General features: G+C 50.7%; 1 protein-coding gene and 1 long non-coding RNA gene across 7 annotated transcripts in view; one reads left to right on the forward strand and one right to left on the reverse strand.

Moving 5' to 3' along the window:
- The window catches only part of BCL11A (BCL11 transcription factor A), an 85,170-nt gene that overhangs the window by 68,167 nt on the left and 2,536 nt on the right, over nt 1–14,467 (reverse strand). For 5 of the 6 annotated variants that reach the window (XM_063331185.1, XM_063331184.1, XM_063331188.1 and 2 more), the window contains exon 2: nt 9,824–10,153. In XM_063331185.1, coding sequence (XP_063187255.1) covers nt 9,824–10,153 — 330 coding nt within the window. Of the gene's footprint in view, nt 1–1,924; nt 2,020–9,823; nt 10,154–14,467 lie in introns of those variants that run through there. The other variant, XM_063331186.1, reaches the window with a different exon arrangement.
- The window catches only part of LOC134513963 (uncharacterized), a 22,355-nt gene continuing 20,988 nt past the window's right edge, over nt 13,101–14,467 (forward strand). Inside the window, exon 1 of the long non-coding RNA XR_010070578.1 lies at nt 13,101–13,141. This is a non-coding gene — a long non-coding RNA (uncharacterized LOC134513963). The remainder of the gene's footprint in view (nt 13,142–14,467) is intronic.

Here is a 14,467-nt window from a genome sequence, read left to right on the forward strand (position 1 = left end):
GGCGATGCTCCACCGTCCCGCGCCCCGCACGACAGGGGCGAGAACGCAAAACTCATTTCTCGCCCTCTAAAGCAGAAGGATCTGCTTTGCAGGAAACAAAAAAAAATTTAAAAAAAAAACAAAAAACAAAAACAAACAAACCCCAAGCAGGAAGATTCAGGGCACTGCCACACTCCAACGCTCCCCCCCGGCGTCGGAGGATCACGCCGCGGCAGGGGAAAACTTTCTACCCTGCTTCTGTGCTTCAAGTGAACTCGTATTTGTGTTTCCAATAAAGAGCCATTTTTACGTTAGCTGTCTGTAACGGCAGGGAACAGGAAAACCAGCGCAATCTTTACCTCGTACGAAGGATGATACTGGTGTCACGTGCTTGCTCCTTCAAAAAACGTTATTTATACGAGGCAACGGGGAAAGCCGAGAAACTGTTGCCTCTGCCCTGCGTCCCCGCGCGAGCGGCGTTAGAGCAACTTTTTGATCCCCCACATTTTTTCCGTTTCCCCCCCCACCACCACCCCGAGAAGTAAATTTCCCAGCCGCGCAGGCCACCGCCTTTAATTAAGCTTTCAAAAGTCTTCTGACAATGCCAACAATTGCAAGACACTTCTGGAGCTCAATCATGCAATCATCGTGACACTTCTATTTACAATTTGTCTTAGAAAGAGTTTCTCTGACATTGTACTTGGACAAAACAGCCAAGCCGCCGGTTCACAACCTTTCTCTGCCTTATTTACAAATACAGCTTGCACGCGGGGCTCCGAACCTCGGGCGCGGGAGCCTTTGGGGAGCACCCGCACGATTTTTCCTGCCTGCGACTGTTTTACCCAACCTGTGCTCCCCGCTCCTTTCTCCGGGGAAAGCAGGCGGAATTCCGCTACAAAATATTCACGCGTTCCTTCCCTCCCCCCCCTTACACCCCCAGCTTTTTTTTTTTTTTTTTTTTTCTTTTTAAGCTTTCATCTTATTGTCCAGACGCAATGCTAACTGTTCAGTGCAGACGGCGATGATTTTTTTTTTTGTCTCCGGAACAAAACAAAATAATAAGGAATCGCAATTTACAACCTACAGAATTATAATGGCAACTACTAATAACAGCCCAAGAAAATTTCCGTGGCGTAATGACTACTCAAAGACATCACCTCCTGAGAACTGTAATAATCAAATGTACTTGATCTAAAATTTAGTAGCAAATTACGTCCACCTTCCCCCGACTACTGCAGACGGAGGTTTTTCTTGCGTTATTTTTCCACGCATTTTATTTGAATGCCACGAGCAGCTTGAGAAGAAAGGATTCGGGCAGTAAAAATGACCTCCCCTCCTCCTCCTCCCCTCTTGGTACCGTAAATACGGCATCCGCAGATACACGCTCGGCATTATAACGGGGAACACGCAGCCGCGCTCCAAAGTGTCCCTCCAACTGAATCCAAGTAACATTGAAGATCCTTCCTCACCCAAAAAACAACCTTGCGTTAATTCCCTCGGATTTATGCCTTCGACAAACAAACCGCTAAAACCTGACACCGGCAGAGGATAAATATTTCTTCAGCCTTTTCAATAAGTGAACAGCAATTTTACATTCACTGATCTCCAGATACTTCAGTTAATATTTCCCCCTATTGTGAAATACGAGAGCGGATAACGAAAGCCCGGCCGTAGCGCTCACTGCAAATCACGGGCTGCCGGTATCTGGTGGTGAGGCTTTGACATACATATTGATGAAAGCTGCCTCATTGGACCCACACAACATATCCTATTAATTTTCCGTTAAATTTATGACATTTCAGCCATAGCGCTGGATCAGCATCACTCAAAATTTTATAGCAAGTCAAAGCCGGGCGCGGGCAGACACCCCCGCGGCAGAGACAGGTACGCATGCCTGCACCTATATGGATCTGGCGGCTACGGCACAGGTCGCGCACGCACATACACGCTCTTGTCATCATCCCCGTCTCTGGAAAACGCTGAGGATAAAGAGCAGCCTATCCACGGTTAAAACAGACATCATTTCTCCCCGCATTTGAATGACTCCCTGCCTCCTTCCCTGTCTCCAGATGAGCCGATCCTTAACCATTACTTATCCTGAGATGATCTTTTGCTGTAACACACCAACTTGCCGGATACAAAACTGCAGACAGGGCACATACTGCCTCCGGGGCTAACCTATAGCACCTCTGTACCCACAGTAACCCATAGCTCCTCTGTACCCACAGTAACCTATAGCACCTCTGTACCCACAGCTAACATATAGCTCCTCTGTACCCACAGCTAACCTATAGCTCCTCTGTACCCACAGCTAACATATAGCTCCTCTGTACCCACAGTAACCTATAGCTCCTCTGTACCCACAGCTAACATATAGCTCCTCTGTACCCACAGTAACCCATAGCTCCTCTGTACCCACAGTAACCTATAGCTCCTCTGTACCCACAGTAACCTATAGCACCTCTGTACCCACAGCTAATCCATAGCACCTCTGTACCCACAGTAACCTATAGCTCCTCTGTACCCACAGTAACCTATAGCACCTCTGTACCCACAGCTAACATATAGCTCCTCTGTACCCACAGCTAACCTATAGCTCCTCTGTACCCACAGCTAACATATAGCTCCTCTGTACCCACAGTAACCCATAGCACCTCTGTACCCACAGTAACCTATAGCTCCTCTGTACCCACAGCTAACCCATAGCACCTCTGTACCCACAGTAACCTATAGCTCCTCTGTACCCACAGCTAACATATAGCTCCTCTGTACCCACAGTAACCTATAGCTCCTCTGTACCCACAGCTAACATATAGCTCCTCTGTACCCACAGTAACCCATAGCTCCTCTGTACCCACAGTAACCTATAGCTCCTCTGTACCCACAGTAACCTATAGCACCTCTGTACCCACAGCTAATCCATAGCACCTCTGTACCCACAGTAACCTATAGCTCCTCTGTACCCACAGTAACCTATAGCTCCTCTGTACCCACAGTAACCTATAGCACCTCTATACCCACAGCTAACATATAGCACCTCTGTACCCACAGTAACCTATAGCACCTCTGTACCCACAGTAACCCATAGCACCTCTGTACCCACAGTAACCTATAGCTCCTCTGTACCCACAGCTAACCTATAGCACCTCTGTACCCACAGTAACCTATAGCACCTCTGTACCCACAGTAACCCATAGCACCTCTGTACCCACAGTAACCTATAGCTCCTCTGTACCCACAGTAACCCATAGCACCTCTGTACCCACAGTAACCTATAGCTCCTCTGTACCCACAGTAACCTATAGCACCTCTGTACCCACAGCTAACCTATAGCACCTCTGTACCCACAGTAACCTATAGCTCCTCTGTACCCACAGTAACCCATAGCACCTCTGTACCCACAGTAACCTATAGCACCTCTGTACCCACAGCTAACCTATAGCACCTCTGTACCCACAGTAACCCATAGCACCTCTGTACCCACAGTAACCTATAGCTCCTCTGTACCCACAGTAACCCATAGCTCCTCTGTACCCACAGATAACCTATAGCACCTCTGTACCCACAGTAACCTATAGCTCCTCTGTACCCACAGCTAACCTATAGCACCTCTGTACCCACAGTAACCTATAGCACCTCTGTACCCACAGTAACCTATAGCTCCTCTGTACCCACAGCTAACCTATAGCACCTCTGTACCCACAGTAACCTATAGCACCTCTGTACCCACAGTAACCCATAGCACCTCTGTACCCACAGTAACCTATAGCTCCTCTGTACCCACAGTAACCTATAGCACCTCTGTACCCAGAGCTAACCTATAGCACATCTGTACCCACAGCTAACCTATAGCACCTCTGTACCCACAGTAACCTATAGCACCTCTGTACCCAGAGATAACCTATAGCACCTCTGTACCCACAGCTAACATATAGCACATCTGTACCCACAGTAACCTATAGCACCTCTGTACCCACAGTAACCTATAGCTCCTCTGTACCCACAGCTAACCTATAGCACCTCTGTACCCACAGTAACCTATAGCACCTCTGTACCCACAGTAACCCATAGCACCTCTGTACCCACAGTAACCTATAGCTCCTCTGTACCCACAGTAACCCATAGCACCTCTATACCCAGAGCTAACCCATAGCACCTCTGTACCCACAGTAACCTATAGCACCTCTGTACCCACAGCTAACATATAGCTCCTCTGTACCCACAGTAACCTATAGCACCTCTGTACCCACAGCTAACCTACAGCACCTCTGTACCCACAGTAACCTATAGCACCTCTGTACCCACAGTAACCCATAGCACCTCTGTACCCACAGTAACCTATAGCTCCTCTGTACCCACAGTAACCCATAGCACCTCTGTACCCACAGTAACCTATAGCTCCTCTGTACCCACAGTAACCTATAGCACCTCTGTACCCACAGCTAACCTATAGCACCTCTGTACCCACAGTAACCTATAGCTCCTCTGTACCCACAGTAACCCATAGCACCTCTGTACCCACAGTAACCTATAGCACCTCTGTACCCACAGCTAACCTATAGCACCTCTGTACCCACAGTAATCCATAGCACCTCTGTACCCACAGTAACCTATAGCTCCTCTGTACCCACAGTAACCCATAGCTCCTCTGTACCCACAGATAACCTATAGCACCTCTGTACCCACAGTAACCTATAGCTCCTCTGTACCCACAGCTAACCTATAGCACCTCTGTACCCACAGTAACCTATAGCACCTCTGTACCCACAGTAACCTATAGCTCCTCTGTACCCACAGCTAACCTATAGCACCTCTGTACCCACAGTAACCTATAGCACCTCTGTACCCACAGTAACCCATAGCACCTCTGTACCCACAGTAACCTATAGCTCCTCTGTACCCACAGTAACCTATAGCACCTCTGTACCCAGAGCTAACCTATAGCACATCTGTACCCACAGCTAACCTATAGCACCTCTGTACCCACAGTAACCTATAGCACCTCTGTACCCAGAGATAACCTATAGCACCTCTGTACCCACAGCTAACATATAGCACATCTGTACCCACAGTAACCTATAGCACCTCTGTACCCACAGTAACCTATAGCTCCTCTGTACCCACAGCTAACCTATAGCACCTCTGTACCCACAGTAACCTATAGCACCTCTGTACCCACAGTAACCCATAGCACCTCTGTACCCACAGTAACCTATAGCTCCTCTGTACCCACAGTAACCTATAGCTCCTCTGTACCCACAGTAACCCATAGCACCTCTATACCCAGAGCTAACCCATAGCACCTCTGTACCCACAGTAACCTATAGCACCTCTGTACCCACAGCTAACATATAGCTCCTCTGTACCCACAGTAACCTATAGCACCTCTGTACCCACAGCTAACCTACAGCACCTCTGTACCCACAGTAACCTATAGCACCTCTGTACCCACAGTAACCCATAGCACCTCTGTACCCACAGTAACCTATAGCTCCTCTGTACCCACAGTAACCCATAGCACCTCTGTACCCACAGTAACCTATAGCTCCTCTGTACCCACAGTAACCTATAGCACCTCTGTACCCACAGCTAACCTATAGCACCTCTGTACCCACAGTAACCTATAGCTCCTCTGTACCCACAGTAACCCATAGCACCTCTGTACCCACAGTAACCTATAGCACCTCTGTACCCACAGCTAACCTATAGCACCTCTGTACCCACAGTAACCCATAGCACCTCTGTACCCACAGCTAACCTATAGCACCTCTGTACCCACAGCTAACATATAGCTCCTCTGTACCCACAGCTAACCTATAGCACCTCTGTACCCAGAGCTAACCTATAGCACCTCTGTACCCACAGTAACCTATAGCACCTCTGTACCCACAGCTAACCTATAGCACCTCTGTACCCACAGTAACCTATAGCACCTCTGTACCCAGAGATAACCTATAGCACCTCTGTACCCACAGCTAACATATAGCACATCTGTACCCACAGTAACCTATAGCACCTCTGTACCCACAGTAACCTATAGCTCCTCTGTACCCACAGCTAACCTATAGCACCTCTGTACCCACAGTAACCTATAGCACCTCTGTACCCACAGTAACCTATAGCTCCTCTGTACCCACAGTAACCTATAGCAGCTCTGTACCCACAGCTAACCTATAGCACTTCTATACCCACAGCTAACCTATAGCACCTCTGTACCCACAGTAACCCATAGCACCTCTGTACCCACAGTAACCTATAGCTCCTCTGTACCCACAGCTAACCTATAGCACTTCTATACCCACAGCTAACCTATAGCACCTCTGTACCTACAGTAACCCATAGCACCTCTGTACCCACAGTAACCTATAGCTCCTCTGTACCCACAGTAACCTATAGCACCTCTGTACCCACAGCTAACCTATAGCTCCTCTGTACCCACAGTAACCTATAGCTCCTCTGTACCCACAGCTAACCTATAGCTCCTCTGTACCCACAGTAACCTATAGCTCCTCTGTACCCACAGCTAACCTATAGCACCTCTGTACCCACAGTAACCTATAGCTCCTCTGTACCCACAGCTAACATATAGCACCTCTGTACCCACAGCTAACCCATAGCACATCTGTACCCACAGTAACCTATAGCACCTCTGTACCCACAGCTAACCTATAGCTCCTCTGTACCCACAGCTAACCCATAGCACCTCTGTACCCACAGTAACCTATAGCACCTCTGTACCCACAGTAACCTATAGCTCCTCTGTACCCACAGTAACCTATAGCACCTCTGTACCCACAGCTAACCCATAGCTCCTCTGTACCCACAGTAACCTATAGCTCCTCTGTACCCACAGCTAACCTATAGCTCCTCTGTACCCACAGTAACCTATAGCACCTCTGTACCCAGAGCCAACTCGTAACACCTCCTTCAGCCCAACGACTAACCGCGGACATTTTCACATCACTACTAAATACCTATTTTCTGGTCTTTTACCAGAAAAGAACCGGTTCACTCAACTCCTGTATATTTTTCCAAAGGCAGCCTCTGTCCTTTTTTCTTTTTTTTTCTTTTTTCCTTAATTACACACTCGTATCTTTTTGCATTTTGCATCCTTGCACAGAAATCAGATCAAAAACGTCAGAATTCCAAGAGCCTGAGGTTCACTGCAAGGGCCTTCCTAGAAACCTTAACTCTACAGCTCATTCCAAGACCCTCGCTGGTAATTTTACTGCCGGACCCCACAAACACCTGGGCACGGGTCACTCCAGCTACCGCCACACCTCTTTGGGATATGAGGGACATCAACTCATCCCCGTGAGACCCTGATGCTCCTTCCACCCCTCCCGCAGCCCGGCCACACTTCCCAACACAGGGAATAACCAGAGGACCCCAGCGCCCATCGGCTCCATCCCGGCCGGGGAGGCGCAGAAGACCTGTGCCCTTGGATCCCCCGTCGGCGGGCACGGCCGGGCACCACCGGGCAGAAAACTGGAGGTGGGAGATGGGAGGACAACTGCAGGTGGGTCTCTGCTCACAGCGGCGCTCGTGGCTCGCACCACGGACCCCAGCCCGGCCCACCTACAGCAGAGGCCACCCCTACGTGAAAGGGCAAGCAGCATCAGGCCCCTGCCGATGCCTCCTCACCCGCTGCCCTCCGCTCACCCAACCACTCAAAGTTGGTTAAAACCACAGCCTTTTCCGAATTAACGGCCCCGTGACATCGCACGAGGCCAAACCCTGCTGGCTCCGCGTCTCCCGTGCCCAACGCGGGCCAAAGCAAAACCCTCAGCTGAGGAGATTCCCCCCGCGCAGAACTCCCCGTCCCTCCGCCTGAGGGACCTCTCTGGGACCACGGGGAGGGGAGCGGGTCTAATTCTTGCTTGACAGATGCTGTGTTTTGTCTTTTCAGCAGAGCGGCGCCGTACGTAAATACAGCGTTACATCATACCGCCGCTCCTCCATATTTGGTGATTTAGTATGGCTCCGGAGCTCGGAAGACTACAAATCCCTTCCGCCAGGCTCCCGCTTCATTAATCATGCCCTACGCTTCTGCTCGTTTGCCGTCAGATCGCAGGCAGCACATGGAAATGGGCACTGCCCTCGACCACTCTGGGGAAAAAAAAAAAAAAAAACCAAAACGAAACAAAACAAAACAAAAACCACCTTTAACGTCCGTGGCTGGGAAGGGCAATATGCGGAATTATTAGCACATGCGGCAGGGCAATACGCGGAATTTTGAGCCTCTTTCAAAACACAGCTTAGCAGGAGCTGAGCCTCCGTTTCCTCTTAAACGTACGTACGTACATGGATTCAAAGTAATACCTCTCGCTCTGCAGAAGCAGCATACGTCCCTTCACATCACATATGCATGCGTACGCACACGGCTTTGCATAAATATATACGTGTGCGCAGACGGACACACGCGCACCGATACGTATTTGCTGCCACCGCAAAACCTTCCAAACTCCCGTCTCCCCAGCGCGATGTGCCGGCTGGTTTGGAGGCCAGGGAGGCTGCGGGAGCATCGCGCTGAACCCCCCCAGCCCCTACTGCCCCAGAATGGCTTAACTCTGCGGCCACAGCCAGCCCCGCACAAGCTCCGGCACATGGCACGAGGATGTTCTGCGCCACCGACAACCCCGAGCGGTCCTGCGGGCTCCCCCAAGAGAGGGGCCGGCAGCCCCGCGTCCCAGACATCGCTGGGATCGGGGTTTGAAACCGGTTCAGGCATTTTCCGCGCCGATACGCTGCGGTCTCGCCTTTTGCGACCAGCAGCACTGGCACGGTTTGGAGCGATTTGCAACACTCGCTGCAAAGGGGTAGTGCTCTTGTTTACTAGCGAGGATTTTAAAAGCCTCGTTACACTCCCAGGGCTCTGGGATTTTCTTTCACACGGCACGCTCTGGTTTTTTTTAGCCTCATTTGTGAAGATATCTGCACGGCGAGTGGCTTTCCGGTTTAAGAAAAAAAAAAAAAAGAAAAAAAAAAGAAAAGACAAAAAAATTTATGCTAAGAAATGGAATTATTTACCCTTTTTTAAAAAAATTACATTTCGTATTGTTTGTTGCACAGAACAGAACTCTGCCTCGGACATTTGTACGGCTGACATGTGGCTGTGTAAACCGCAAACAAAATCAAGATACATCTGTCAAAACCACATCAGAGACAAGAGAGAGCACAGCGAAGCATTTATCATTTGGCTGAGGAGGCAGGCTGCAGAGAGCGGCCTTTCCTGTCAAACCAACCTTTTGAAATTTCCAACATGCCCTTAAACTTTTCGAATAAGCATGTCTGTGCGCTTCAGCGACTGCCCTCTCTACTCTGGCCTGGCCAGTCGAAAATGGCATCTTAAAGTCAAGGTCGGTGGTGTCACTTTGCCATGGGGCTGTGTTTAATTACAGTCCATACGCTGACAGCCAATATGGAACCAAGGCTGGCTGATGCTCCGTTAACTCTTTCCCCCCTGACTTTGCCAAAGACTCGAAAGCTCCTCGCTGTACGGCGCGGCCGGCCCTGAAATCTCCTCCTGCAGCGCTACGGCAGGCGAGACACCGGGAGACGGTGACTACAATGCAGGCAAATCACGAGAGCAGCCTCGAACAATACCGTCGGAAATACCGGCCGGCACAGCACGGCACGTGCCTGTTGATCCTGCCTCCGCGCAGGCACCGGGAAATACCGCTCGTGCGCTCGCCGCTAACCGAAAGGCAGGGCATTTAACACGTCGGCCGTCGCGACAGAGCAGAACAGAGAGACAGACACGGCGGTTCGCGACTGCGAACGCGCTACGTTGCCACTGAAACGGAAATAAACTCGCAAACACTTCTCCTTGCTTTTAATTTACCTGCTATATGTTCCTGTTTAGGGCAAATTCCTCTAGATGACGTTGATAAACAATCGTCATCCTCTGGCGTAACCTGGATGCCAACCTCCACAGGATTGGATGCTTTTTTCAGCTCACTTGGTGAGGGTGAAGGTGGCTTATCCACAGCCTTCTCTAAGCAGAGACTGCCATTGCATTGTTTCCGTTTGTGCTCAATAAAAATAAGAATGTCCCCCAACGGGAAGTTCATCTGACACTGGCCACAAGTGAGGAGGTCGTGGTCCCCTTCCGGAGCTCCCAATGTGCCATGTTCAGGTTCGTCATCAGTGAGAATGGCTTCAAGTGGTTCGGCTGCAGTTTGAGAAACAAAAGGAGAATCATTAGAGCTCTCGGGGAAAAGGCACCGGGCGCAGGGAGGGGGCGAGGAACGCGCCGAGCCCCCTCTGCATGAATATTACACCCTGCTCCCCCCCAGCCAAGCCCATGCAACCCGGCCACGGGCACGGCAGCCAGGAGACGGATTCATCGGTTACAGGCAGAGGGGTTTTTGCAGAAGCAGCTGTAGCGTGCGGAACTCGGGGAGCCGGCCCTGCGACCGCCTCCGTGCTCCCGCGTGAGGACACATTTCTGACTCCATCGAACCGCTCGCTGGTAAAATTAATTGAACGGTCTTGAAAGAATGCACAGCAAAACTCTCGTGGTACTACCAGGAGAAGCGAACGTGGGGTTTTATTGCCAGATGTATTATTTATGTATATGAATTCAAGGCTAAAAGCACTGCACACGCTCTCTCTCACACACACGCGGGTGTGTATTTTCCACCAGCCAGACCTACTTTCTAAAATTCCCCAAGTCTGAGCTACGCGGGTGCGGGCAAAAGGTGTTTGGACATACAGATATTGCGTATTCCCTATACGGGCCGTGTGTGTGTGTGTGTAAAGGAAACGAGAGGGAGAGCCAGACGGCGTTGGCTGCACAGGCGGCACGTACAGCCCTTACAGCGCACGTGCACACCTATACGTGTGTATCCGTGTCACCGTCCCTATCAAGCCCCGTTTGCAGCTCCCAATTTAAAAAAAATGCGAAAAGGCCGGGAGAGTTACTGGAGGGCGAGGGAGGGGACGAGACAAATACATAAATATATAAATGGCAGAAAGCGAAATGATAAAAAGCGAGTGCAGCAGCAACGCCTGTGGGGCTGGGGGTGGGGGGGGGAGTACCTCTCACTTTTCAGCTGCTCCTCGGGATTCAAATAAATATCAAATTCACTACCAATTCCACCCAGAGATATTAGCTAGATGGGTTATTTCTTAGTACTTAAGGAAACAAGGCCACCAGTCATTTTTCCTTTTATCATCCCGAAATAAAGGAACGCCTAAATTATCTTGAACGTGTTAGCACTGGTGGCCCTCAGCACCTAAAAATCAGCGTGGCCAAGCGACTGCCACATTTCCTCGCAGCAGTGAGAAGTGCCTGCTTTAAACTCAAAATACCTCGCCTAATGTTGTCAAAGTTGACAAATTTCCTGAATGAGCTCCAAAAAGCTTCATTATGAGGCTATTTCTGCTCGCGGAATTGTCAGTGGATGCTCTAACGAGGCAGACGCGGCTCTCTTTTCTGTTTGCCTTTTTTATTTTATTTTTTTTTTTAATTATTTCGGTTAAGTTTGCAGAGAAATACCTTGGCAATCTGTGTGGCAGCCTCCATCACTACTGCCTTTCACGAGAAACAAAAAAAGAAATCCCAGCAGCGTGTCGGTATTCCTCTACCTGCGCCACAGAGCAGCGAGCAGGAGGAGAGGGTACTAGACACACAACCCACCCCAAAACACTGCCAGGTACCGCAGGCGAGACGGAAAGCAACTCCTAAACAGTTAATCAGCCTGACCTTCTTTAGCTGGCTGCCAATTTCACATTTAATGAACTTAAAGCCACAGAGAATCAAAAAATAGATTTTAATTTGACTGCGCGATATTGGAACTGATTTTGATAAAGTGCAAAAATCCAGTGAACTCAGGTTAAATTTATTTCAACCCTACCTAGGCTGAATATTGAGGAGGAAGATCTGGAGTAGCTCCCAGTTGTGCTGCGTAAAATAATATTGAAAGAGCACACTACCTCGCCGTACCTCAGCTCCAACTAGGACACCGGGATCCAAGTCCATCATTTCTTGCCTCTAGTACTACTTCTAATTTAACGTAAGGTCAACCACAGGAATATGAAGGTTACGTTCGCATTAATAAAAACAATGTCTTAATCGCTGGGGTTTTCTGCTAAACTTACAGACCGACGAGATAAGAGGCACAACGTGCATTTCACACGCTCCTCGGGAAGCCGGGAGAGGAGCAGGGTGTTTCTGCGGGATCGCTGGGCATGGCCGGGTTTTTTTTTTTCCTCCCCAGCCCTTCCTCGCGCTCGGACCGAGGGAGCAAAATTATTGCAGGACTAATTCCACCAGTAGCTCTCTGCACGCCGCAGACAAAGGTATTTTGCGAAGCTAACTTCTAGCTCACCAACTCCCCGCAGCAAAAGACACAGAACGCCCCGTATTCCCCTCACAACTGGCTTAGTGAGGAGCTCTGCATAATCATTACTCAATTATAATGTTTTCCCGCGGCCTGATTCCTTTCTGACGCTGTCAGTATTATTTAGCAGGGGAAGGTAACCCGCTGCTTCGACACCAGACAGTTAAAAGTAGCGCTAAACAAAAATAGACTTTGCCGAAGTCTGTACCGACTGGGCTGATTTACAATCAAAACCAGGAAATGAAGTGGTAATTCAGAGGTTGCTGATTACACCTCCACATTTCACCTAATTAATTTTATAGGAGGCAAAGTTCTTGAAAATAACAAGATGATCAAATGTACAGATATAAAACCTGTAACCTCAACATTTTCTATGCTCTTAACGTAAATTATTGCTAATTAACAAGAATTATATACTAATGTATGAAATACGGCTGGCACCGTGTTCACTGCAAAACGCTTGGCTCCTGATGGAGGCAGAGGCAGCAAAAATATCTTTTTATTATTACTGCTACTTTTAAAACAAAATACAAAATATCGGGCTTACGAAGAAAACGCCAAAACACAATTCACCTGGCCTGGCCACCGATCTGCGGGATGCGCCTTTTAATTCTGGGGCAATCAAAATTCCCTGCCTGGGTCCCTAATCATCCGTCCCTATTTTTCATGCAAATTGCCCTTCCACCAACATGTCTTTTTCAGCTTACCCCCCCCTCCTTCGCCCTCCTACCTCCCCCCTTCTTCCCCGTTCCCAGTCACCAAAAACAACCGCACCGTCTCTCCGGGATGGATTTTGGAGTGTCGGGAGAAAGGAGGTACCGGAGGGGGGGGGATGGATGGGGGGGGAAATGGATGGCGGGGGCGGGGAGGGGGGGGAAGAATGCCACGGCACGGTGCGGGGAAATGCCCCGGCCGCGCATCCGCGCTGCCGGGGCATTTCCCCGCACCGTGCCGTGGGAAAGGATGGAAAAGGGCTGTTTAATCCCCAAGTTTGTGCCCTGGGATCGTGCGGTGGAAATGAAAAGGGGGGGGGGGGGGAAGGACTTGGAGGGGTACAATGGAAACACGTTATGGGGGGGTGGAGGGAAACCCGGGGAGGAGGAAGGCGAGCATCACCCGCTGCCTCCCGGAGCAAGCAAACTCCGCGCAAAATTAAGAACAAAGAAGAAGAAGAAGGGGGGGCGGGGGGGGGGGTGTGTGTGTGAATGGGGGGGCGGATTGGATGGAGGGGAGGGAGCCGGCCAGGTTCAAGTTCGCGGGGCTGCCCGGTTGTTTGATCTCGCTGTGCCTCCTAGCGACCGAAACGGGCAGGCAGCCCGCCCGACCCGGCTCCGGCACCGCATCCCCCCGGCCCTCCGCTCCCCCAGCCCGGCCTCCCTTCCTCCCACCCCCCCTTTCCTCCCCTCCCTCCCCATCCCCGGGGCGGCTCTCCACGGAAGGGACCCCCCCAACCCCCCCCCCCCCACACCCCTCCCCGGGCCCGTCCCAGCCGCCGCTCCCGCCCCACACGTGCGGAAACTCCGCGGGTATCTCAGCCAAAAGGAGCCGCGGGGATCCCGCCCGTCTCCGCTTCCCTCAACCACCACCTCCCGGGGGCGAGTCGGAGTTCCCCCCCCCGCCACACTCCACCGTGATCCCCTTTTCCCCGCATCCCGCTCCCGGGGCCGCCCGGGCATCCCGGTGCGGGGAAAGGACACCCCCTCCCCCCCCCGCTCCGCCGTACTCTATTTCGGGAGGGGGGTTGCACCTCCATAAGCCTCCCACGGATGTTGCAGCCTCTACCCCAACGCAATTCAAATTTAAAAAAAAAAAATAAAATAAAATAAAAGCCCCGAGAAGCGGCAGGCAAAGAGGGAAAAGCCGAGGGGGGAGAGAGGGGCTGAGCCCCCGACACACCCCCACCGGGTTTTAGGGCAAACTTCGGGCAGCGGCTGCCTGCGCAGAGCCGGGTTTGGGGCTGAGGGGCTCCATGTGCGAACCTGGCTGGAAACGGCCGTGCAGCCGCGGGGGAAGAGAGAAATCGCAGCGTAAAGTTTTGGGCTGGAGGCTTTTTTTTTTTTTTTTCCTGGGTTTTGGGGTTGGGGTTTTTTGGGGGTTTTTTTTGGTTTGGTTTTTGTTTTTTTTTTTTTTTTACGAAGGGA

The sequence above is a fragment of the Chroicocephalus ridibundus genome, chromosome 3, assembly GCF_963924245.1.
Source record: "Chroicocephalus ridibundus chromosome 3, bChrRid1.1, whole genome shotgun sequence".
NCBI classification, from domain to species: Eukaryota; Metazoa; Chordata; class Aves; order Charadriiformes; family Laridae; genus Chroicocephalus; species Chroicocephalus ridibundus.